The sequence below is a fragment of the Rhinolophus hipposideros genome (assembly GCF_964194185.1).
Source record: "Rhinolophus hipposideros genome assembly, chromosome: 21".
NCBI classification, from domain to species: domain Eukaryota; kingdom Metazoa; phylum Chordata; class Mammalia; order Chiroptera; family Rhinolophidae; genus Rhinolophus; species Rhinolophus hipposideros.
This window is the reverse complement of record NC_138067.1, coordinates 47,653,702-47,678,693: the sequence shown is the minus strand read 5'-3', so window position 1 is coordinate 47,678,693 and position 24,992 is coordinate 47,653,702. Positions and strand designations below refer to the sequence as shown.

At 53.3% G+C, this 24,992-nt stretch overlaps 1 protein-coding gene across 7 annotated transcripts; it reads right to left on the bottom strand.

The window, feature by feature from the left end:
• Positions 1–421: 421 nt before the first annotated feature.
• On the bottom strand, positions 422–24,923 carry SSC5D (scavenger receptor cysteine rich family member with 5 domains). Of its 7 annotated transcripts, none has more exons than XM_081032046.1 (16): positions 24,790–24,923; positions 24,448–24,609; positions 24,047–24,174; positions 23,525–23,551; positions 22,902–23,210; positions 22,617–22,736; positions 22,322–22,435; positions 21,720–22,028; positions 20,471–20,788; positions 20,076–20,252; positions 17,829–18,146; positions 15,808–16,365; positions 15,420–15,734; positions 15,095–15,259; positions 8,158–8,307; positions 422–5,307 (listed from the first exon to the last, which is right to left on the bottom strand). In XM_081032046.1, the coding sequence occupies exons 3-16, from the start codon at positions 24,069–24,071 to the stop codon at positions 3,887–3,889; spliced, it is 4,326 nt and encodes a 1,441-aa protein (XP_080888172.1). In that variant the 5' UTR covers positions 24,072–24,174; positions 24,448–24,609; positions 24,790–24,923; the 3' UTR covers positions 422–3,886. The 7 variants fall into 7 exon arrangements, with proteins under 7 accessions (XP_080888172.1, XP_080888171.1, XP_080888174.1 ...); XM_081032045.1 differs by having other exon boundaries at positions 24,047–24,139; XM_081032048.1 differs by lacking the exon at positions 8,158–8,307 and having other exon boundaries at positions 24,047–24,139.
• Between the last annotated feature and the right edge of the window lie 69 nt (positions 24,924–24,992).

The window sequence follows — 24,992 nt, the reverse complement described above, 5'->3', positions numbered from 1 at the left end:
TTCAGACCCACAGCATGGCCATAATCAAAAGACAGACCATGATGTGTGGTGTCAAAAGCATGGACAAGTGGGAACCCTGGTGCATTGCAGCTGCTGGGGAAGAGTCTGCAGTCTCTTTACATGTTAAACAGAATTACATGTGGCCCTGCAATTCTGCTCCTAGGTATCTACCCATGAGAAAAGAAAACATACATACACACACACACATTTATAGCAACATTATTCACAATAGCTAAAAAGTGGAAACAATCCAAATGTCCATCAACAGATGAATGGATAAACGAAATGTGGTCCATCCATATAATGAAATATTGCTCACTCATAAAAAAGAAGAGAGCACTGTTGCGTCCTGCATCATAAACGAAACTCGAACATATCTCAAAGGGAAAGAAGCCCATCACAAAAGTTGATTTGTTGCAGAATTCCATTTATAGGAAATGTCCAGAATAGGCAAATTCATAGAAACAGATTAGCAATTGTCAGGTGTGGGGCTATGGGGGAGGGAATGGGGAGGGACTGCTATGGGTACCGGTTTTCTTTTGGGGGGTGGTGACGGTGGTGTTGGAAAAGTTCTAAAATTAGATTGTGATGAGTGTTGCACAATTCTTTAAGAACCATTGGCTTGTGCATATAAAAAGGGTGAATTTTATGGCATGCAAATTTCACCTCAATGAGGCTGCTAAAAAATGTGTTTCCAAGGCTGTCGTGCTATGACCTTGATCAGATCTCTTTCCTTCACTGAACCTCTGAATTGCCATTAAAAAGGAAAGAAGACCCCTGCTTTCCTAATAGCTCTGAATTCAGGACCTATTCACCGTGAACTAAGTCCTTCAACCCAGGACCCATTCACTTGGGCCAGTGATTACTGGGAGTTCTGGGCTCCCCACAGCCAGGGAACCCCATGCTTACAGGCAGGACAGTCACAAAATTTGTGGGCGTCCAGTTTCTTGTTAAAAAACAACAGCAAAAAAGTTTTTTCCTTCCCCTCCTGGTGCCTGCCTGAGGGCAGAAGGCTAGGAATCTCACCACCAGACCCACCAAAAGACAGCTAGACTTGCAAGGCCTCTGGAAACACTACCTTTTTCAGTCATTCATTTTCAAGTTGGTGCTAGCACACAGACTGCAAGTGACGTGAGGAGCATTTCTCAGACTTGAATAGCAGCCCACGAATTGGACCCCTTCCCCATCTTGTTCAAAGATAGAACCTGATCCAGTAGGTCTGGGGTGTCACCCGAAATTCTGCTTTTCAAACCAACATCCAGGTGAGGCCCATGCTTCTCAGGTCCCTGAGTCACACTTCAGGTGCGAGGAACTGTAAGAACAGTTTCTGAGTACTGATCCCACATCCTAGCTAAACTTTTAGGAACACAAACCATTGGTCCGCTAGATTCTTTGGGCTTTTCTACGGCCGGAGGGATATACCAGATCTGTAACTTCCTTTCCATCCTTTATCTGATTAAGGGAAGTCCCCTCTGCTTCTACTTCACTAAGTGTGTGTGTGTGCGAACTGAATTTTTTCTGCATCAGTCAAGCTTGCTAGGCCTCTGAAGCTACTGTTCTCAGCTTGTTGCAAGCTGGCAGGCACTGGTTCAGGCTCAGCTGTCCCAGGGGAGGTGTCCAGGATCAGGGCCAGCTGTAGGTGGGGGCTGGCCACCCATCCTGGCCTTGGGCACTGGGGCCAGATGTTTGGGCTTAGCTGCCTGGCCAAACAGGGATAGAGTGACCAGATAATTAAGTACCCACTTCTTTAGGGCTGGTGGAAGGTGACAGGGGGTGGGGGGACCTTGGGCCAGGGTGCCTGACAGCACCCGCAACCCTGGCTTGCAGAGAGGAGCTAGGAGCTGGGCCCTCTGGAGTGACCCAGAGCTCGTGGAAGGTGACAGGGGCTGGAGGGGACCTTTTGCTTCCAACCTGGGGTATCATCCTCTGAGCCCTCGACTCCCCAGATGGCAAGGGGAATGCAGGCAGGATCTGTCCCCTCAGCCCCTCCCACGTCACGTCACCCGTCAGCAGTTATTTAAGTCTTGGGCTTAATGAGGTCTGCGGAACAGGGATTCTCTGCATGCTCCTTTGCCTCTTGGCAGAGGCAGACAGTCCACTATCAGGACCCCCAGACCTTATCCTCCCCCCCGCCCCAGCAAGTAACTGGACCCTGCTGACCTTTGTAGGACTGAGGGGGCGCCAGCTCCCTGACCTTCCAGGACCTGTGAGCCAGGCTGACTGGAGAGAGGAGAAGGAAGAATAGTTTCCTGCCTGAGGCTGCAGGAGCCAGGATTGGACTTGGGGGTCTTCCAAAACAGTCCCCAGTTTACAAGTTGAGGCCCAAAGAGGGGAAGGGGCCTGCCCAGATAGACACCATCACAGAAGTCCGAACCTTGAACCCCAGGCCAAAGTCAAAGCAGGGGCATATGCATTGAGTTATTCTGGGTTTGAGTTCTCCGATCTGCTGTGTAGCTGGAGGCAAGGAGCTAGCCTTCTCTGAGCCCAGTCCCTCCCTCAAAGGGCTGTGGTGAGGATGGGTGGTGTTAAGAGTCTACACTGTGTCAGGCACAGAGGACACAGCCGGGAGTGCTCGTGATCGTGCTGGTTAACTAAGCACATGGTACATGCTGAGCCCTGTCCTTCTCCACATTAACTCATCCAATCTATACAATGACCCAAGAGGCCAGGACTAGTACTATTCCCATTGTACGGGGGAAATCTGAGGTTCAGGGAAAGGAAAGGAAGTGCCAGAGACCCACAGCCAGGACACGGCCTTGAAACTGGGATTGTTGGACTTAGGCACGTACTTATCTTATGAGCAAGGGGTCTTGGTCAGACTGGCACCAGTGTTCCCTGCATGACCTGGGCATGTACCCTGAGCTGTGAAATAGGGATAAATGCAATAATACGATCACATAATGAGTGCTTTCTAAGAGCCAGCCCTGTGCTAAAAACTCTCTCACATGTGTTAACTCATCAGTTCATCGTCACCACAAACCCATGATTGATTACCCCTTTATATTCAGGGAACCCAGACCAAGAAGTTAAGTAACTGGCTCAGGTTCATGCTCCCAAGGACCCAAACTCAGGCTTCCAAGCTCAGCGTTCTCTACTGAGCTGTGGGAACTATACCCTCTTCAGTGGGTGTTCATGAAGATGAAATGACATCCCTCATGCAAAGTCCTGCAAACAGAGCCTGATCCCTAGGAAGTACCCAACGAACATGAGTCATTAGTGTTATTATCACTCATGCATACAACAGATACTTATGGGGTGTGCATTGTGTCGGGCTCTAAGAGCTGGACATACATCTGTGAGCAAGACAAAGATTCCTGCCTTCATGGGGCTTCATCATCGCTATCATCACTGCCATCGTGATCATCGCCACCATGATCCCCTTCATCAATATCATCACCACCATCATGGCCATCCCCACCATGATCGTCTTCATTACCATCGCCGCCATCATTGCCACCATGACCGTCTTCATCATCATCACCGTTATCTTTATGACCATCATCACTGTGATCACCTTCATCACCATCACCAGCACCAGCAGCACCATCATCTCATCGTCATTATCATCACCATCATGATGTCACCACCACCACCATCGTCTCCATCACCGCCATCACCACCATCACCACCATCAGCACCACCACCACCCTCACTGTCATCATCTTCACTATCACAATCACCATGATCATGCTCATCACCAGTATCAACAGCACCCTCACTGCCTTGCACAGTGCCTGTGGTATTCACAAACAGATCAGTCTTGGAATTTCATCTCTCCAGGCTGCCTCTAGTCTCCCAGAAATGTCATCGACATCTTGTATTTAATTCAATACTTTGGTTTTCCTTTTTTTGGGTTAGGAGTGTCTTAAGCCCCTCAAGTCCCAGGTCACACATCTCCCCTCAGAGGCCTCTCTTCCTCTTCCGGAGTGGTGGTGCTTGGTGCAGGTGTGCTGGGATGCCAGGCCACCTCTGCCAGTCTCTTCATAACCTCACCCAGTTGCCCCAGACCCTGGGCAGCTTCCACCAGCTGGGTCAGCCTCAGTTCCACGGCTTGGCGCTCCTGCTGGTCCCTCTCCAGGGCCTGTGTCAGCCTCCGCAGCTGGCTACCCATGTCCCTCACTGCAGCCACCAGCTCTACCAGGGCAGGCGGCTCACAAGCCATGACCTTTACAGGTGGCACTGGGGCTACACATGGGCCTAGGGGGCCTAGGCCCTGACCAGGGTTTGGCCCCAGGGTGAGGTGGTCAGGAGGAGGTTGATCCAAGGGGTGGGCCATGGGGGACAGGTGGAGGTCAGGAGTCAAAACAGGGTCAGATGCTGAGTGTGGGGTTTCGATAGGTAGATGGGTTACTTTGGGGCTCTGGTTTCTGGGTGGTTTGAAGTCCTCAGTGGATGATGTGTCCATGTTTGGGGTTGGAGAAGGCTTGGAGGGGCTGGACTCTGAGGCTGGAGAGAGTTCTAGGCTTGACACCTTGGATGTGAAGGGGTGAGGGGCCTCCATGAATGTAAACTGGGAGGGCAGGCTGGGCTTCACTGTTGGGGCTGAAGTAGGAAAGGGAAGTTCTGTTCCCAAGGAAACTAGAAGGGACTTGGTAGTAATCATAGGGGTTGAGGTCGAGTCTGGAGTCATGGCGGGGTGAGTAGTGGTGGGGGGCTGAAGGGTCGTGGTGGGGTGAGGGGTTGTGATGGAATGAGGGGTTGTGGTGGGTTGAGCAGTGTTGGTGGAATGAGGGGTTGTGGTGGGGTGAGAGGTCATGGATAGGTGAAGGGTCATGGTTGGGAGAGGGGTTGTGGTGGGGTGAGAGGTCATGGTTGAGGGAGGGGTGGTAGTGGGGTGAGGGCTTGTGGAAGGGTCTGGGGATCTGGAAGGTCCTGAGACTGTAATGGAGTATGGAGTTGTGTCCCAAACTGGGGTTGTGTCAGAATCTGGGGTCAGCTCTGAGGTAGGAGAAAGGTGGGTCACCACTGCTGGTGAAGAAGGGTCAAAGGTCAGTTCTTTGGGCAAGGTGGCTGGTGGGGTGGGTGAAAGCTCAGGGGTCAGCGCTGGAACCACAGTGGCATCAGAGGTGGACGAAGTAAGGCTAGGAGTTGTCAAAGTGAGGTCAGAGTTCTTCCAGGAGGCTGGGTTTGGGCTGGATGGCAAAGTGTCAGGAGGGTGAGAGGTCACCTGCGTTGAAGGTGTATCCGGGATGAGCAGTGACGCCGAGTTGGAGGTCAGTGGTAGGCCTGGGGAAGGGGAATGGGGCACCGTCCTGGCCGCTGTGGGCCGCAGCAGCCGGCGATCTGGCCCTGGTTTCCTCCCAGAACCTGTAGGAGGAAAGATGGACAGAAGGCTGAGGTCACCCTGCCCTGACCACCCCAGGGATGGGCCGACCAATGGGAAGGCGCAGAGCCTTGTGTACGTCATGGGTCGCTGGCAGATTTCACCCCACCCTAGTGCCCCCACCTCTCGCCTCCTCCAATGTCTCCAGGCGCCACTTGGCGCCTTCGCCTTCGGTTGTGGGAGGATGAGGGGATGCGCAGGCTGGGGTAATAGGAGATGTGGAGGGGTACAGGATGCGGAGGGGGTGGAAATGTGGGGGTGATGCAGGGTGGTGGGGGGACTGGAGAGGGCGTGGATGTATGGAAGTGTGTGGGGATGGGACAGAGGAAAGTGGGGATGTGGAGGGGTACAGGAGATGCGGAAGCGGGTGGAAGGATGGGGGGAATGAAGGGGGACAAGAGGGAGAGGTGTGGGGGTGCTGGAGATGCCAGAAGGTGCAGAAGCATGAGGGGGGCACAGGAGGGTTCTGAAAGGTGATCTCAGTAATCAAGATCAATATTCTTATACCATATTTTTAAATAATCAAAATGAATGCAAAGATCCACGATGAGCAAAAAGTCAAAATTTCGACCCAAGACAGGACCTGACAGAGCCGAGATTAGGGGGAGTCCAATGAGGTAGGTCAGATCCTGTCTTTAGTTAAAATTTTGATATTTATTTTAGTTCACCGTGGATTATTTTTGCATTCATTTTTATTTTAAAAAACTATTGTATTAAGATTTTATGTATCTTGACTACTGAGGGTTTGGGGAGCCCCTGAAATTTTGAGCCTGGGTACAGTGAGAAGCCTCATCCTCTCCCTGGCCCTGCTTCCAGGTCAGTGCAAATTTTAACTCCTTTTTACAGATGAGGGAACTCAGGCCAAGGGGGTACGTAACTTGCAGGAGGTCCCACACACAGTTTGAAAGTTGCCTGCACGAGATTTGAGTCCAGGCAGGTCCTTTGCACCCAAAGCATCACTTTCTCAGTGATGGGAATGTTCTGTGCTGTCCCAAATGAGAGCCACTGGTCACATGTGGCTACTGGGCACTTTAAGTGTGGCTGGTTCCACTAAGGAACTGAATGTTTCTCTTTTTCACTTTTGAGCCATTGAAATTTAAATTGCCACCTGTGCTGGTTGCACTTGTTCCTGTGGGGTCTTTGAGGACCATCCTGTCCCCCTACCATCTGTCTTCAGGGTTGAATAATGGGCTTGGCCTCCAGCCAGGCTGCCTGGGTTCAAACCCCAGCTTCTCGCTCCCTAGCTGGGTGACCATGGGCAAGTTAATTAACCGCCTTGAATCTCAGTTTCTTCCCCATATATAAACCATGGAGGACCCATAAACCTTCCTTGTAGAATTTTCATGAGTATTCGGGGAGATCGTGTGTGTGCAGAGCACTTAGCACAATACCTGCCACATAATAAGCACTCTTGTGTTTATTAATATTGTCATAGTCATTGATGTCTGTGCTTCAATTTCTCTCATCTATGAAATGGGCATAATTATAGCACCTACATGACAGAGCTCATGTGGGTTTTATGAGGATTAAAGGAGTAATACATAGAAAGTGCTTAGAATAGTGCCTGACAAGTGGCATATTGCTCAATAAATAGTAACTGTTTGGGATTATTATTTTAAGAATCTCAGCTTACTTAGATATTGTCAGGGCTCAGATACCTAGAGTGGTGTTGATTTTTAATTTTTCAGACCCAATATGCAGAGAGCTAAGCTAATCATACTCCTCTGTACATTGTCACCAACAGTTTCCTCTTATTTTATTTTAACTTTTCTCCTCTTATCCCCACTCTTCATCCCCCTCACCTTCTCCCATCTGTACCTCCATGAATATACTTGACAACAAGTATGTCCTTATATAATATAGAATGTACATGTATATTTATGTTACTATATAAGTATGCTTATTGTTTTGCAAATAACATTCTGCGGGAAATCTCACTGTTTCTGACTTTCCCTCCCAATGTTATGTTGTTAACACCTATCCGTATTGCTGTATACAACTAATCATTGCTTTATCTATTGCATAGAATTCCACCATGTGCCCCATCACATTTCTCTTATCCATTCCCCTTCTGTTGGACACTTAGCTTGCTTCCAACTCCCTGATATCACAGCATTTCAAACAACACGTTCATGTATGTTCCTTCGTAAGCCTGTGCAAGAATTCCTCTGGAATAGCAGGATTGCTGAGTCACAATTTATAATCATATTTAATTTCACTAAATACTACTAGATTGTTTTTAATTGAATAGCTATATCAAGGGGGGATGCCTGTCTCCCCACATCCTCACCCACAGTCAGTGTTATCTACCTTTCAAATTTTTTCCATGCTTGTCATTGTTTTAATTTGAATTTTCTGATTCCTCATAAGTGCGAGCATTATTACACATACTCATTGGCCACGTGGGCTTCTGAATAACCTGTTCATTACTTTTGCCCATTTCCTTAGGGTTTCCTGTCATTTGTCAGAGTGACTTGCATAGTATAGGTTAGGGTTTCTTAACCTCCGTACTGCTAGCATTTGAGGCTAGATGATTCTTTGTTGTGGGGCTGTCCTGTGCATTGTAGGCTGTATAACAACATTCTTGGCTTCCACCCACTAGGTAGGTGCCAGTAGCCTCCCTGCTCCCAGTAGTGACAATCCAAACCATCTTCAGAGACTGCCAATAGCCCCAGTTGAGGACCCACTGGTATAGATAATAACCCCTTATTTTAGGACATATTTCCCTTGGATCTTTCTGGGGTTAGAGTCGTGTCACCGTTAGGGAATTTGCAGTCCATCTGTGTACACCACCACACATACCCTAGTCCCCTCACCTCAGCCACATGCCTCACCTGTGTCTCCACGGACCCTTGGAGCTGGAGACGGATGACCTGTACTCCTGGTGGTACTAGTGGTAAGACTGGGCCCAGGTATGTCTGCAGTGGGGGTCCTCTCGGCCAGGGCCCCTCCTGAAAGTGTATCCTCATAACCATCTTCATCACCTTGAGAGATGTGGGAAGAACTGAGTGTCACTTCCGCTTGATTTTTTTCCCCAAAGGAAAAAAATCTTTATTACCAAACTAAACTACCTAGAACATTTCTATAATATTATTTTTCCTGTGTTTTGGATGAATACACTTGGATAATCTCTACATAACTATTTTAAATAACATATAAATTTATATATATACACACACACACACTCTTTTACATAGTCAAAATAGAAAGATAGATCAGTCTTCTAGTTTGGTTGATCAAAAAACTTGTAACAATAGCTTTGTTGAGATATAAGTCCCATACTTTATAATTCACCTACTTAAAGTACACAGTTCTGTGGTTTTTGGTACCTTCACAAGACTGTGTAACTATACAGTCCACGCGCTCACCTTCCTTTGCAAACTGCCCCATCTCTCCAGCACCAGTTCTCGCCACGCCTCCTTCTACACAATGTTCTGAGGTACTCGCATCCAGCTTTCCACGCCTCTGAGCCTTTGCTCGTGCTGTTACCCCACCTGGAATTCCCCTCTATTTTCTATCCATGTGAGCCCGTTAAGACATTTTCCCACCCCGCACACAAAACCAGGCAGAATGGTGTCCGAGACACCAGGCGTGTTTGTCACAGTCACTTTGAGCTACCCAGCCCAACTACAGAAATTCCTTGCTCTCATTATATGCTAATGACAAGGGTCAGTTGTCACCCCAACACCCAGCACAGTAAAGCCTTCATGTTATTATCCGTTCCTAATGAAATACTTTCCTGTGCCTGTTAAATACTGTAAGAGGATAACTGTGAAATCCTACCCAATGGCCATACTCACTTGGAATTTTAAAAACTATTAGTGGTACTATTAATTTAAAAATGAAAAATGGAAAAGAGTTTAGGGGAAAAAACCCATTTGGGGTGAATCACTAAAGACTTCTTTCCAAGATGCTGAGTTTTAGGAGGGCTCCTCTAACAACACACATTGAAGCTATCGTCCTGTTCAGATGTGACCCCAGCAATTGAGGGCACACCCCTGTGTCTGTGCAGACTCGCATGTGCTCTAAGGCATGGCCACCTGCTCATGGTCCACCGTGTGAGATTTTTTCATTAAAATACACATAGTTACAGCCCTTGTGAGGCCAAATCACATACCTTCCCTTCGTCGGGGGAACCGCTGCCCAAAATTTAGCTTATTCTCAAGGTGTCTGCACCTTAACCACGTATATAGGACTCCCTGAAAGCCTTAGTGCTTTCTCCGTGCTTTAGCTTCCTAGACCAGTGTAAGACTGCGTACTTATGCATGTATACTGCACACATCCCTCGCAGCTTGCTGTTTGGCTTCATCCCTTCCTAGCTGGGTGGGCATGTCACAACTTCTCCATGACTGTTCCCTCACCTGTAAAATGGGGACCACAAGGACCTCTACTCCATGGGGTCGCAGGCCCTGGCACGTGATAAGCTGTTCTTTGAATTAAATACGCAGAACTCGAGCTTCTTTTTAATCTCCGTATACTATTCTATCGTCGGAATACACAAGCGCTGATTTGTCTGTGGCCCTGTGGATGGGCGGTTAGGCTGTGGCTGATGTTTTGCTGTTCCAGATATGGCTGCAGTGAGCTCCTTGCATCTGTGTCCTCGGGCTGATGAGGGAGAGCTTATCAACAACTAACTGTGGTTACTGTGACAGGCGGATGTACCTGCCTAGGTATTGTCAACTGCCTTCATAAGTGGGGGCGGATTCTCTCGCCCACCTTCATCCCACATCCTAGGAGCTGTCAGACATTGTAATTTGGCAATCTCACGGAGAGAGGGTGGGTGGACAAGCCAGTTTCACTACAGGTGACCTAACTGAAGCCCAGAAAGGGCAAGGAGCTTTCCCAAGGTCACACAGCTAAGAAGCAACATTAGGCTTCAGACCTGGGCAAGTCTGCCTGGTTCTAAACAGGGCAGACCTCCGAGTCACTCCTTCCCTGGTGAGCTTCCATTCACCCTCGATGAGGTCATGCTCTGTTCTACAGCCCCTGGGTTCTTCAGAGCTAATCCCATCACACGCTTCTTTCCAGTCTCGTGGCTGGAGTGGTTAAGGGTGCCCTTTGCTGCCCCGACTTCTCTGTAGAAGCCGGGGAAGGACAGTACTTGTCTCATAGGACTGTGGGGAGGAAGTCAGTTAAACCATGCGATGCACTTAGACGGGGCCTGGCGCATGAGATGGGATTCAGTGGACATCTGCTGTTATCACTGTTGTTACCGTCTGGCCTCTAAATGTAGTCCTGCATTTAACCTCGGACCCCCTCCCCTCTCCAGACCTCCTGCAGCCATAGCAGACAGTGATATCCCAAATCCATGAGTCACCGCACCTTCCCAGCTGGGTGTGAAATGACATTAGACACGGCTATATCTATTTGCCTGGCCTCATCCATTCCCACAGCTTCAGATTCCATCCTGTCAATTTCCATGTGCAGCCCAGGCGCCCCTCAGCTCCAGGATTGTATATAGAATGTCTCCATCTGGGTGTGCCACATGCATCACCAATGGAGTGGTTAATATTCCCACTCTGGGACCTGTGACACCCCCTGCAGTGTTCCCTGATCCAGTAAAAGACAGGTCCCCATACCAATCTCCTGTCCTCACCCCCCACCACCCAAACCCATCAGGTCAACCCTCAGAATATAGCTTAAACACAAGTGCTTCTCTCTCAGTCTCCACTGCCACCCTGGTCGAGGCAACTGGCACCTCCCGGTCTCCATGTATGCACTCCCCATATGTCATCCTGAGTCACCGCTTTGAAAATGCACAAGTGATCATGTCCTTCCTAGCGTGTCCTCCTCCAAGGCTTATCATGGCACATAGAATGAAACCCAGACTCTGGCGCCACCTCCTCTCACTCCCCCCTGCCTGGTTCACTCCTCTCCAGCCACACTGGTGTCCTGGCCAGTCTCCCAAGGTCCCAAACCTCAGGACCTTTGCACATGCTGTTCCCTCTGCCCAGAATGCTCCTTTAGGTCCCTCCAGGCTCCCAACCCCAGCAGACATCTTCACAATGGATAACAGATCTCATGGCCTGCCATCACCCCATCAACCACTCCACTTCAGCCCCACTGACCTCACTGTTGTTTCTTGAACCAGCTAAGCACACTCCCACCTGAGCACTTTGCATGTGCTGTTCCCTCTGTACGGAACACTCTCCAACCAGATATTTGTATGGTTGTCTCCCTCTCCACCTTGAGGTCATCACTTTCTTAGTGAGTCACTCTTGACTACCCTATTTTAAATTGCCACTCAGCCTCCCTTTCCCCTGCTTTGCTCTGCTCACCATGGCTATGTTCCCAGGGGTGAGTACTGATTCCTGCCTCACAGCAGACCCTTGACATATGAATCAATGTCTGCGTCTCTAAAATCCATCATGCAGGAAGCCTCAAGTAATGTTGCTTCAAGGAACTGCAAAGTGAAAATCCAAACTTTATAAACCTCCAGCTTCATCTCCTGTACACTCTCTCCAGATTTACACTGCAGTTTCTCATCATTCATTCATTCATTCATTCTATCATACAACATATAAAGAGTCTCTACTCTCTACAACACAGAACCCGTGGTTGACAGAATAATGCTTCCCGGAAATGTCCATGCCCTAATCCCCAGAACCTGTGAATACGTTACCTTCAGTGACAAAGGGACTTTGCAGATGTGATTAAGGGTGCAGACCTTGAGATGAAGAGATTATCCTGGATGAAATCAAGTGGGTCCAATCTAATCACACAAATCTTTAAAATTAGAGAACTCTGCCCAAATGTGGTGACAGAGAAAGATCTGAAGATAGAAGAAGGGTCAGAGAGATACAAGGCTGGTGGCTTTGAAAGAGGAGGAAGGAGCCATGAGACAGGAATGCAGAGGCTTCTACAAGCTGAAGAAGGCAAGGGGAAGGATTCTCCCCTAGGGCCCCTTGAAGGAACACAGACCTGATGTCACCTTGATTTGAGCCCAGTGAGACCCATCAGAACTTCGACCTACAGAACTGCAAAATAATAAGTGCGTATTGTTTTAAGCTGCTATATGTGGGGTGATATGTTATGCAAGCGACAGAAAGCGATACAGCGATACATGATGAGCTAACAGAGGACCGTGTTCTAGACTGGGAGTGCAATGTCCTCAGCTCCAGCCTTTGCCCCTCTGACAGTCCCTTTCTCCTGGCGCCAGCTGGTGGAAGTCATACCATCTCCTCTGTGAGGCTTGTTCCGATTGCTCAATGACAAAGTCATTCCCGCCCTGAGTCCTTGCAGCTGTTGTGCAGATGTAAATAATACTAACCACCAATGTTTTGCGGTTTTAAACAATTTCACACACATTTTGTTCATTGGCTTGGGGACCTGAGGTCACCCAGCTAGTTCTAATCCTGGTGGAGACACCACTGGACCCCAGGGAGTTGGACTCCAGAACTCACGACTGTAATTACTTCAGTCAGTAATCTTTCAAAATCCATGAGCGAAATGTGTGCGAAATCATTTAAAATGGATCTCAAGCGTGGCTCCTGAGTCCTAATTTAACTTCTCTGAGCCTCACTTTTTCTCCACCTGAAACATGGGCGTAACAAGAGGACCTATATCACCCAGTTGTTGGAATCATGTGTCTAGCACAGAGGAAGAGCTCTGCTTGACTCTTGTCAGGAACCCTGGAGCTCTGTTTTTTCTTTTTCCAGAGGAAGAAACTGAGGCTCAAATGGGCGGGAGTCATTTTTTTCAAGGTCATCTTGCTAGTGAGGATAGGAATTCATCATGTCTGTCGCTTCTCCAGCTCCCCACCCCGCACCACCCCGACCCCTGCCTCCAAGTCTTCCCATTACTAAAGCTGTGTATGTGGCTGTCCTGGTATCTCCCCTGCACAGCCTGCACTTCTGCACGTATTTGTGCTCAGGTACCGCCTTCTCCCCGTTAGGCAGCGATTCCCGTGGAGCGGGGCCTGGCCTTTTTCGTAGCTGTCAGCGCCCAGCGGCTACCTGACCGTCTCCGCCACGAGGGGGCACTATAGGATAGGGAGGCGGCGCACGGTTGCGGACAACGAAGGCTCTGGGATCCTGGCTACGCTGCGGCAGGAGCGCACCTCTGGAATCCCGGCAGGAGGAGTTAGTTTTAACTCACAATTTGGGGCCCCCAAATCGCGGCACCTCCAGGGCCTGCTCCTTTCTCCTGCACCTACCTGCCTCACCTGTCAAGACCCGCAGCCACCCTGCGGGCCAGCAGCAAGCTTTACGGCTTTTATTCCCGTGGATCTGGGCCAACCCGCCAATCAGGAGGCGCAGCGCCCGGTGACGTCACAAGGCTCAAGGACGATTGACGCTCCTCCTGCCCCTTCATCCTCTGCCCCACCTCTCTTGCCCAGGGCCCAGTGTGCGCACGCGTGCTGAGATCGTGAAAAAGGCAGGAAAGGGCACAAGGAGCGGGGTCCTTTTGAGGGGACATGAGGGGACCAAGGGGCAGGGGCGACAGGGGCAGGGCTGGGGCTTTCAGGGAGAAATAGAGGGAGAAGCTACGAGGGGCACAGCTGGTGCGACGGGCGACAAGGGGCGGAAATAAGGACTCCTGGGAAGTCTGAGGGAAGCTGGGAAGAAGCCACTGTGAAAGGAACGGAGGTAGTGAGAGAATGAGGGGGTGACGAGGGGACAAAATGGGATAGGGGTTCAGAGAAGGCAGGAGAGAGGGAGGGTGGGGAAGGGATAGATGGGGTGGGGCAGGGAACGGAGGAGGGAGACCAAGAGCCCGGCCTGGAAAGTGGTGAGGGAGAGGCTGGGCTGGGAACTTGAGGAGGGGAACCTGGGAAGGTGGGGACAAACGGAAACTGACCCCGAGGACACCAGTGATAGCAATGAGGACAGTGAGCCGTGGAGGAGGAGGAAAAAAGGGAACGGCACGGGCGGTGGGGAGATGACAAGACGTTGACTGGAAAACCGTAAGAGATAGAAATGACGGGGGTGTGAACGTGATCATGGAGAAGGCATGGGAAGAGAGAGAGAACCAGCGAGAGAAACTGACGCTGGCAAACGAGAGTGACATGCGGAGGGGGAGCAACTGAAAATGAAAGAGAAAAGAAAAAGACACGGAGGGAAAAAGAGAAACTGACCATGAGAAAGACGGGTGAGGCGGGTGAGAAATACATAATGAAAGAAAAAGAGCGAAAGGGTGACAACGGGATGTGAAAAGAGGAGCAGACCTGGCAGTGCTGGGCTGGCATAGAGATCGTCACATGCACGTGCGCGCTCACGCACAGGGACAGAAGGAAGATGGCGCAGAGACAGGAGACAGCGAGACGCAGGCCACAGGGCAGAGGGGGACAGACCTGCGGGGCTGGAGGCTGGCCCTGCTGGGCACAGGCAGGCCACAGGACCCTCCATCCAAGGTGTCCCCACCCCACCTCTGAGCCACAGACCCACACAGACCAGGATGTGGGGTATGAGAAGGGCTTTGACAGAGCTGGGGTAAGGGTGGCAACGTGGTGACAGGGGGGACCTCAGCTGTGGGGTCTGGCTCTGAATTGAGGGGTGTGGGCTTGGGTATCACGGCTGATTCCCCAAGGCCCCCAGTAGGTTAGCAGAGGGACGTGGGCTCAGGCTGGGCTGAGCCACACAGGGTCACCTCTTCTAGGCTCTGGAGGCGAGCGTTGTAGTCGAGCTGAAGGAGGGACTATTTTCAGGGTCCCTGGGGCCGAGAAAATGTGTCCAGGGTCTCTGAAAGCCAGACCTGCTCATTTAGGAGGGTCTTTCTGGAAGCCCTTCAGGGGATGAATAGAGGCCCCTCGCCACCCGGCCATGCCCTCACCTGGGCTCGGAGAGTGCCTCGTTGCTGGGAAGGACCCAGGGCTCCGGGTGCTGCCCCAGGAGACAGTTTGTCCAGATGCCCCTGCAGCGGTGATCCCCTGGGCCAGGTCCTCTCCAGAGGTGGGGTCCCAAGTCCAGGAGGGATAGTCTTCCTCATCTGCGTGGCCTTGGGAGAACGTGGGGGACAGTTGAGCCTCGTCCCATCTCAGAGGTCCTTGCTGCTGCTTCAAACCCCCCTTCCAGAATGTCCTGGTGCAACTGGGACCCCGACCCCCGTGGACCCGACTCCAGCCCCTGACCACCCTCACCCCCACCGTCCCCAGTACCAGTGCAGGTCAATCCCACATCTTCCTCGTGGCCGCAGTTGTGCTGTCCCCACGCCCCAGCAGGGCAGTCGCTCAGCGAGGCCTCGGTCCCCTTGCAACCCATGTCATCCAGCCAGATGGGCCCAGTCCCTGGGCCATAGTGGGTTTTGCCCACGCGTGGCCGCACCCGTCCACAGCCCAGCTCCCAGCAGGCTACAGTGCCATCCCGCAGATCCCAGTTGTCATCGCACACTGTCCCCCAGCGTCCAGCATGCCACACTTCCAACCGGCCAGCACACCGGTTGGGTCCATCAGCCAGACGAACTCGAAACGGGCCTATAGTGGAAGGTCCCAGGTCAAAAGGGGACAGCTGGGGTCAGCCTCGCCCCTTCACGTGCCTTCTACTCACCTGACCCCCCAGAGCTGCCTCCCGTGGGGGAGGGGAGTGGGTCTTTGGATGACTCTGGAGAACCTTCTGCTGGGATCTCGGCTGATAGCTCCACAGAGGCCAGAGGGATTCGCTTGATGGTGGCCTCAGAGGTCATCTGTCTGGGGCTTTGAGTGGTTGGCATTGCCAAAGTCTTAGAGGTCCAAACCCGGGGGCCCCGGGGGGTCAGCACTGTGGTGGTATGTGAGGTCAGCCTGTGGGGGACCTCAGTGTTCAGGGCTTTGGTGGTTTGCAAAGTCAGTTCTGGAGGACCCTGGGTACCCGGGACCCTGGAGCGTTTAGCAGTTGGCATCACAGGGGGCTGAGTGGACGGCCTTTTTGCATGCTTGGTCACCCACTTCTTAGTGCTCTTGGGCATTTTCCCAGGGGCCTTGGTGGTTTTCTCGGGAACACTGGGGGTCAGCCTTGCAGAGGGTTTGGTGGCCAGCTCCCTAGGGAGCCAGACATCCGGGTCTCTGCCCAGGCCAGGGATCCAGCTCCAGCTGAAAGGGTCTGAGATGGAGTCCAGGCCAGGGGTCCCTGGAAGGTGGAGGGGAGGACAGGGAAGACGGCAGACCCCATGATGTCAAGGTCATTAGTCCAGGCCCCTCCTCTCACCTTCTCCTTGGCAGTCACCCAGCTCCCATTCAGTCAGTCAGTCATTCGTGTCACAAATAGTATTAAGCATCTCCTCTGAGCCAGGCACTGTGCCTGACCCGGGGCACTCTGGCCAGTCAAACCCGACACTGTCCCCTGCTTACTGGCACTCACAGTCGTGATGTGACTGACTCCCTTCACCTCTCACACCCAACCTGTACTCTCTATCTCCCCAAACGTGGCCTCTTCCTGTACCTTCTGACTGTCTCCCTTCCTCCCCATACACCTCTCACTGACCAGGTCTAACAGGTCACTCCCTAACTCAAGACACTTGTGTGGCTCCTGTGGCCACACTAAGAGAGGGAAAGGGCCTCAGCTCCAGGCAAAATAGATGGACTCCATCCTTGTGGCTGCCACTACTCACCACATCTTTCTGATTAGCACCTGTGTGCAGTAAAGGATTAACTTCACCCAAAGAAAGCTTTGGCCTTTGCCCCTGGCTCCTAGAGGTGATCTGAAGCCCTGGGAATGTCCTGCCTGTAAAGAGTGTCTGTTTGTCATGACTGAGCTCCTCTACAAACTCTGACACCAAGGCTGGGAGGGCTTCCCTGGTTGGCAATTCAGCATGTGTGTTGTCACTAACCCTGGGAGAGGATGGCTGGAGGGTCCACGTGGGTCTCTCCCGGACCCTGCCCCACATGCCTCTACTCTCAGCTGATGTTAATCTGTGTCCATTCACAATAAACCAAACCCTCAGTATGACAGCATTTCTGATTTTTGTGAGTCTTTCCAGAAAATTATGGAAGCTGTGGACAGTCTTGGAGAACCCCCCAATTTCTAATGTGTCACACAGGTTTGTAGTGATTTGTTGGTGCGTCTCTTTCCCACCATGAGCAGTGAGCTTCTCAAAGGCCAGGCTGCATTCACTGCATTCTGAGGAAACAGCAAGAGCTCAGTGTCTGGCACTCGATATATGCTGGCAAACCAATGATAAACGTGATGCCTGAGTTTATTGCAGCGGTCCCTCACTCTGGCTTCTCTCCATGTCCTGGTACCCCTATGGTTGCTTCATCGAATCTTGGAGAGGACAAAGCTCCCCTCTGTGAAGGAGACTTCCTTGATTCTTGGAGGAGGAGGAGGAAGAATCCCAGCTCTGCCACTTAATTGCTGTGTGACCTCAGGCAAGTTACTTAACCTTTCTGTGCCCCAGCATCTTCATCAGTAACATCCACTAACCTGGACTTATTGTGGGGTGTGAATGCAGTCTCAAGTACAAAAACATCCAGTCCAGGGTAAGGGCTTAAGAGGCGGGCGCTGGATCAACTTTAGTGCCGATGTTAGTTCCCTTTCCCTCCTCCAAGAAGCCCTCCCAGAGCAAATGGATGGAAGGGCAGATGACTCCTTACCAGTGCAGGTGACACCAACATCTTCATTGTGAGCACAGTTGTGCTTCCCCCAGGGAGCGGCAGGGCAATCAGAGAGTGAAGCTTCTGTCCCTGCACACCCCACATCATCCAGCCAGATGGGACCAGCACCCCAGCCAAAACGGTCCACAGAGGGGTCTGGCTGCCGAGCTCCCCCACAGCCCAGCTCCCGGCAGACCACAGCAGAGTCCCGCAGGTCCCAGCTGTCATCACACACTGTTCCCCAGAGTCCAGCATGCCACACCTCCAGCCGACCTGAGCACCTACTGGGCCCAGCCACCAGCCGCAGTTGGGGGGACCCTGGGGTGGAAGAGACCCAAAGATTTAGAGTCAGGGACACAGCTCACTCTCTGAGTCCTCCTCCACCTCCCCTGCCATTCGTCCTTCTTTCCCGACAGCAAGTATTTACTAAAACTTGTGCTGTGCCATCATCTGCATTAGGCACAGGCATAAAGAGCCAGACACAATCTGATGGTTCCTCGAAAAGCTAAACATGGGAGCTGGTTGCTCAGTGGTTAGAACGCAGTGCTCATAACACTAAGATCGCCGGTTCAATTCCCACATGGGCCAGTGAGCTGCACCCTCCACAACTAGATTGAAAACAACAACTTGACATGGAGCTAATGAGTCCTGGAAACACACATTGTTCCCCAATATTCTCCAATAAATATTTTTTAAAAAAAGAAAGAAAAGAAAAGCTAAACATAAAATTACCATGTGATCTAGAAATTTCACTCCTAGGGACTTACCCAAAATAGGGTGAAAACAGGTAGTCAAACAGACACTGGTATGCAAAGGTTCACAGCACCATTATTGACAGAGCTAAAGGTAGGAAGCCTAAAATTCCATCGACGGATACACAAAAGATGGTCCATCCATGCAATGGAATATTATTCAGCGGTAAAAAAGGAAGGAAACTTTGACACATGGTACAGCACAGATAAACTTTGAGGACATTATGCTCAGTGAAATAAGCCACACACAAAAGGGAAAATTCTGTATGATTCCACTCATATGGGGTCCCTAGAGTCATCAAATTCAGACATAGACAGTAGGATGGTGGGTGCCAGGGGCTGGAGGAAGGGGATGGGGAGTTAGTGTTTAATGGGCCCGGGCTTTCTAGAGATGGAGGTGGTGATGGCTGCATAACATCTGAATGTATTTAACACCGCTGAACTGTATCCTTAAAAATGGTTAAAATGGTCAATTTTGTGTTGTGTATATTTTACCACAATAAAAAAATAACAAAGGCTGGGGCTCCAGAGTGCACTGCCTTCACTGGAGTCCTGGATGTCCCGCGTTTTAGCTGTGGCGTCATCTGTGACACGGAGACCAGAAGCACCCCCCGGGGTAAGCGGTAGACGGGTACCTGCTAAGAACCCTGAGTGCTTGCAATAGCAGTAGCCACATGTGAGCCAGCAAGTGCTGAGTCAATGGTAGTTACCATTATTAGTATTACTATTCTTCAGAAAAAGGGGAAAGAGGCCTCCAATAAGAGTAAACAAGTACCCTCTTTTTCCAGCCCTTTCCAACCTTCAGGAGACAGCTGTGTTAATCATGCCTATATTTTCTGTGTTTTTGAGGCTTTAACATCTCTGGGCCTTGCTGACACTGGAGGGACTTCTCCCCGGGATAGCTGACTCCTACAGATAGGAAAGACTATAGCATGCTTATTCATTCGTATGCAAACCAGCTGGGCCAAAGCCCACGGTCTCCGGGCCAAAGTCCACCTGCCCTCATCCCCCCAGGGCAGATACCACAAAAACAGACAAGGGCCTGTTCCTCCTGCAGAAACCAGGCAAGGCTCCTGCTAACAGTCCCCCAACTCCCTCTGCCACCGGACTGACTCTGATCTCCACGTGAGCAGGCATAGCATGCATGGCCTCTTTTCTTGGGAACTAAGAAACCACTACCTTCCCAACGACATCACCTTCTGATCTGTTGGTCTCGCCACCCCTAAATAATAATAAGACCTATATTTCAAAACAACAGCCATCATTGACTCAGTCGTTTCGGTTCTGTGAGGAGGAGGCAGCCTTCAAAAAGCACTTTGCATTTCCAGAAGGCTACATGGAGCACTAAAGTGAGCGTGGGCCATGGGTGCCTATGCCCCACCCTTCTCTTTGCCCCATGAGAAGGTCTCTGAGACAGAAGGAAGGGCACTGGGAGCTGATGGGGGGATCGCTCCCAAGCTAAGACCCGTTTTCTTGGGGTGCAGAACAGACTTACCAGCTTCTGGCCCAGGCTCCCAAGGGGCAGCTGGGGAGGCAGGCAGAGGCAACTTGCTTGCTGTCTGATGGGCCTGGCCTGCCGTCGGGGGTGGGAGCCTGGACACTGCCTCCCTGGGCATTGAGCTGTTCCTGCCAGCTGTGGGGGCCGTGGAAGGGACATACGCGAGAGGCATACCTGAGACAGGGGCAGGGGAACAGGTAATCACCACCCACCCTGACCCAGGACCACAGATATAGGATGAGGTTTCACGGGGAAGACAGGGCACGTGGGCAGTCTGGATGGAGGGACTGAGGGTCGTGGGGTACATTAGGGAAATACACAAGCCCCCACTTCTGGCCTCTCCACACCAGGCTCCACCACACCCACCTCCCCAGCCTTTCCTTGAGCCTCACCATCACACACTGCCCCGGCATCCTCCCGGTGGTGACAGTCGTGCTGGCCCCAAGGCCTCGACGGGCAGAACCTCAGCGCCGTCTCATTTCCTCGACACCGAAGATCATCCAGGAGGATGGGTCCGGCCCCCTCCCCAAAGAAGGCCCCTCCAGGGGCGGCCAGTGCGGCTCCGCAGCCCAGCTCCCCGCAGGCCACCGCGGCGTCCCGCAGGTCCCAGCTGTCATCACACACCGACCCCCAGCGCCCACCGTGCCACACCTCCAGGCGACCAGCGCACCCATGGGGGCCATCAGCCAGACGCAGCCGGGGGGCCGGGCCTGGATGTGGGGAGAGGGAAGATTACAGAGAAAGGGGAACCCTGAAGGGTGAGCAAATAAGAGCCCCTCGCCAGGGTCATGCTTCCGGCCCAAGGTCATGCTGCAGAGTGGATGTTCCATCTTCAGTTTGCAAATGAAGAAAAGGGTCCGAGAAGGGCATCACTTGCCAAGAGTCCAGCTCTGGCCTCTCCGTGTCCCTGCTGCCCAGGAGCTCTGCCCCTGGGCCCCGCCACCCCCCTTCCTGGCCTGGGTCCCCACTCCCAGCTGCATTGCAGACATCTGGGACGGCCGTCCTGGGCCTGGTCCAGCACATCCGCTCAGCAGCACCCCTGGGCTCCACCCCCCAGATGCGAGGAGCACCCACAGTTGTGACAACCAAGAATGTCTCCAGGATTTGCAGATGTCCCCTGGGGAATGGGATAATTGTTCATCACCCCTCGTGGAAAACCACTAGTCTAGACAGTAACCTCTTGTCAGTTTTAGGGTTCATTTCTGTTGGGTCTTTCTGAGATAAAAGCTGAGATGCCGCGGGGGAAATGTGGAATCCATCTCTACCAATCAGTATGCAGGGAGGCGGAATTGCAGGCCACAGAGAGGCCAGAAATGCCTGCACTTACTTCTCCTCGGAAGTGACAGGCCCTCCCCTACAGGGTCGCACTGATGTCTTAAGGCACTGAGCTCCCCCAGGCACCTCAGTGGGGTTCACTTCTCCCGACAAAGTAACCCTCTCTGAAGCCTCAACTTACCTCCCAGGAACTGGGCCCCACTTTTGGCCCCACGTGCTTCCCACCCCGTGGCACATGGAGGGACTCCTCACTGTCCCTGGCCCCCAGCTCTGTGCGCCACTGCACACTATGCTTCCAGACACCCAGGGAGACACTGCAGATTCCACTGTGCTGTGGGCAGACCCAGGCTCAGGGAAGAAACGCACCTGTGCAGACCAGCCCTGCGTCCTCACTGTGGTCACAGTTGCTCCGACCCCAGGGGCTCCGGGGACAGTCCCTCAGGGCCTGCTCTCCACCTCCACACCCCACATCATCCATCCACACAGGCCCTGAGCCTGGGCCAAATCGGGCCCCTCCTGGGGCGGCCAGTGCCCCCCCGCAGCCCAGCTCCCGGCAGGCCACAGCTGCGTCACGCAGGTCCCATCCGTCGTCACACACAGTCCCCCAGCGCCCACCGTGCCACACCTCCAGCCGACCTGCACAACCGTGGGGGCCCGAGGCCAGGCGCAGCCGCTCTGTGGGGATGGACAGGAGCCTTGTGTGAAGCAGCTGGGATAAGTGGATTTAAACACCCCTTGTTTTCCATCTAGGGAAACTGAGGCCTGGAGAGAGCAGTGGCCTGAGATCTACCTGGCCATTAAAGGGAGAGTGGGAATGTAAGTGGGTCAGGGTGCCTGGGTGCCGGGAACAGACACCTGGGTTCCCTGACCTGGTGGGGTGGGGTGGGGGGCCAGGCCTGACTCAGGAAGACACGCAGGGGGCCCAAGCTGGTGCAGATCTGCAGAGGGGAGGCCTGAAAGGGACTTACCGTGGGGAGGGGCTCCAGCCGTCAGTGCCGGGGCTCTGGTGGACTTGGCCTGCTTGGGAGGCCGGGGGCTTTTCTTCCGGGAGCTGCTCTGGGGGGTCCCAGCTGGGCGGGGGGCTGGAAAAAGAGACAGTAAGGAGGGTGGGAGGGAGCTGCTCCTCCTGCCTGGGGGGCTGAGCCAGGACCGTCGGGGTTGGGGAGGAGATGGGCATCCATCTGCCCCTTGGGCAACAATGAGTGTGGAAGGCCCCTCTTCCCCACGATTGAAGCAGGAGGGGACAGGGGTGGGTGGGCTCACTGTGTGTCACAGGGGGCTCCTCAGAGCTGGGGCTCAGCTCCCCAGACATCCCCTGCCAGGGGTCCCCGTCCAGGAACGAAGGTGAACCGTCCATGTCCCTCAAGTTAGCCACGCGCTGACCTGCGGAGAGCAGGGGAGCTCAAGAGGGTGGGCCCTGGGAGAGCCTGGGCCAGGATCCCTGGGCAGTGATAAGTTGGGGTCCTGGAGGAAGACCCCTAGCTCTGGAGGGAATGTTGGGACTACTGGATCTTCAGAGTGACTGGGCTGAGGATTTGGGGTCCTTACCTGCACAGACAACGCCTGCATCCTCCTCATGGGAACAGACGTGGGCCTTCCACCCTCTGTGGGGGCACAGGCCCAGCTGCTCCTCGCCGCCCCGGCAGGCCAGCTCACTCAGCCACACGGGGCCTGCACCCTCCCCAAAGAAGGCACCTCCGGGGGCAGCCAGTGCAGCCCCACAGCCCAGCTCCCGGCAGGCTACTGCGGCATCTCGCAGGTCCCATCCATCATCGCACACCGTCCCCCAGTGCCCACTGTGCCACACTTCCAGCCGGCCAGCACACCCGTGGGGGCCATCAGCCAGCCGCAGCCGCTCTGGGGGAATGGAGGAAAGGCTATGACACCCTGGAAGCCCTGGGGCAAAAGGTAGTCCTCCAGAGTGCGACTGGGAGGCCAGTATCCTGCTGCTGGTGGGTACCCCAAGTCCTGGGGGTCCAGGAAAGTAGTGGTGAGAGACCCTGGTCCCTGCAGGAAGCGGGTGGCTGACTGCCGGGGTAATTCTGGGGGAATGGTGCCTGAGGTCATCACCAGATGGTAGGTGGCCAGGATCCCAGGGGAGGGCGAGGTTGGGAATGGGATGGGCTTGGAGCGGGGTGAGGCCAGACAGAGGAGTGTTTGGGGACACTTACCAACAGCCTGGATCCCCATCAGAGCCACTGGAAGGGAGGTTGGAGGGATGGGACACAGTGAGGGGCAGGTCCAGGGGTCCCTTCCCCAGTCTTGAATACCACACACACACACACACACACACACACACACACATCCTTGCACCTCTGAACCAGAAACCACTACTGGGAAGAAAGCAGGACTCGGGGGTGGAGTCCTGCATTTGGGCAGGACCCCAGATGCAACAGGTCAGGGCTGGGGACCAGGCCCTTGTGCTCCCCCAGAGAGAGGCCCAGCTAAAGGTCAAAGTGTGTGGGACCCCCCCAAAGGGTCAAGGCTGGTGGTGAGGATGGGTAGGTCGCTGGGGCTCCTAAGAGAGTGAGACTGGAATGTAGAAGGCTGGGCCCTGGGGGGTCAGGTAAGGAGGGCAGACATCCTGTGTCCCCAAGCACCAGGAATGGGCCCTGGAAGAATGGGCCCCTCAAATGCAGGAGCTCAGGGGTCAGAGGTGGGGCCCAAGTCCCCAAGGAGAAGAGGTCACTCACCGAGCAGGCAGGCCAAGACCCTCATGTTTGCAGAGTCCAGGGCAAAGATGGGGTGAGAGGGGAGGATAAGGAGAGGGCAGGAGGCGGCAGCCACTGGAGGGAGGGGGTAAAACGCCTGCTGAAGCGCCCTGGACCCGGGAGGAGCAGGCAGGAGCTGGACGCTTTGCCAGGAGCAAGAAAGGCTGCCGAGGAGGCAGCAGGGGACAGGAGGGGGGCGGGGAGGGGGCTGGCCAGCGGCTGAGGCCTGGGGGGGAGGGGGGGTGGCGGGCTGGAGGGAGGATGTCCAACTGCAAACACCCACACAGGCCAGCCAGGCATGCGGGGCGTAGAGATGCTTAGAGGACGGAAGGCAGGCTTCAGGGCAGGCTTCAGGGAAGGGACGGCATGGGCGAGGCACCCACCCATCTGCTTCCTCTCTTATCCAAGCAGGAAAATGTGGATTGGACCAGGGTGTAGGGGCTAGAGGGTAGATTCACAGGAGCTGTGGGCCTTCGGGACCTGGCACAGCTGGGGATCAAAGTTCAGCAGCAAGAGGCTTCCAGCCAGACACCAGGAAGGACTTCCTAGATTGGGAAAAGAGACTCTGTTCCCCAGGGTGAAGTTGGAAGCAAAGCCCCCCATCTGAGGGAGAACTGGTTGAACTTATACGTCCCCCAACCCCGAGGCAACTGGGGTGGGGAACTGGGCAGACCTTAGGTCAAGGCCTGGGCGCCAGAGGTGACTGAATGCGCACACACACTCACTCTCTCGGCACCAGGCAGCTGGGAGGCGGAAAACCTCGGTAATGGGGAGCGTGAGTCAGAGGGCTGGCTAGGAGCGAGGCTGCCGTGAGCTCATGCCTCCCTTTCTCCTGAGCCAGCACCACCACCACCAATTGATGTCAACTCAGGAAAGGAGGAGCCAGACTGAAGGAGAGGTTCCAAGACAGACTGGAAAAGGCATCAGA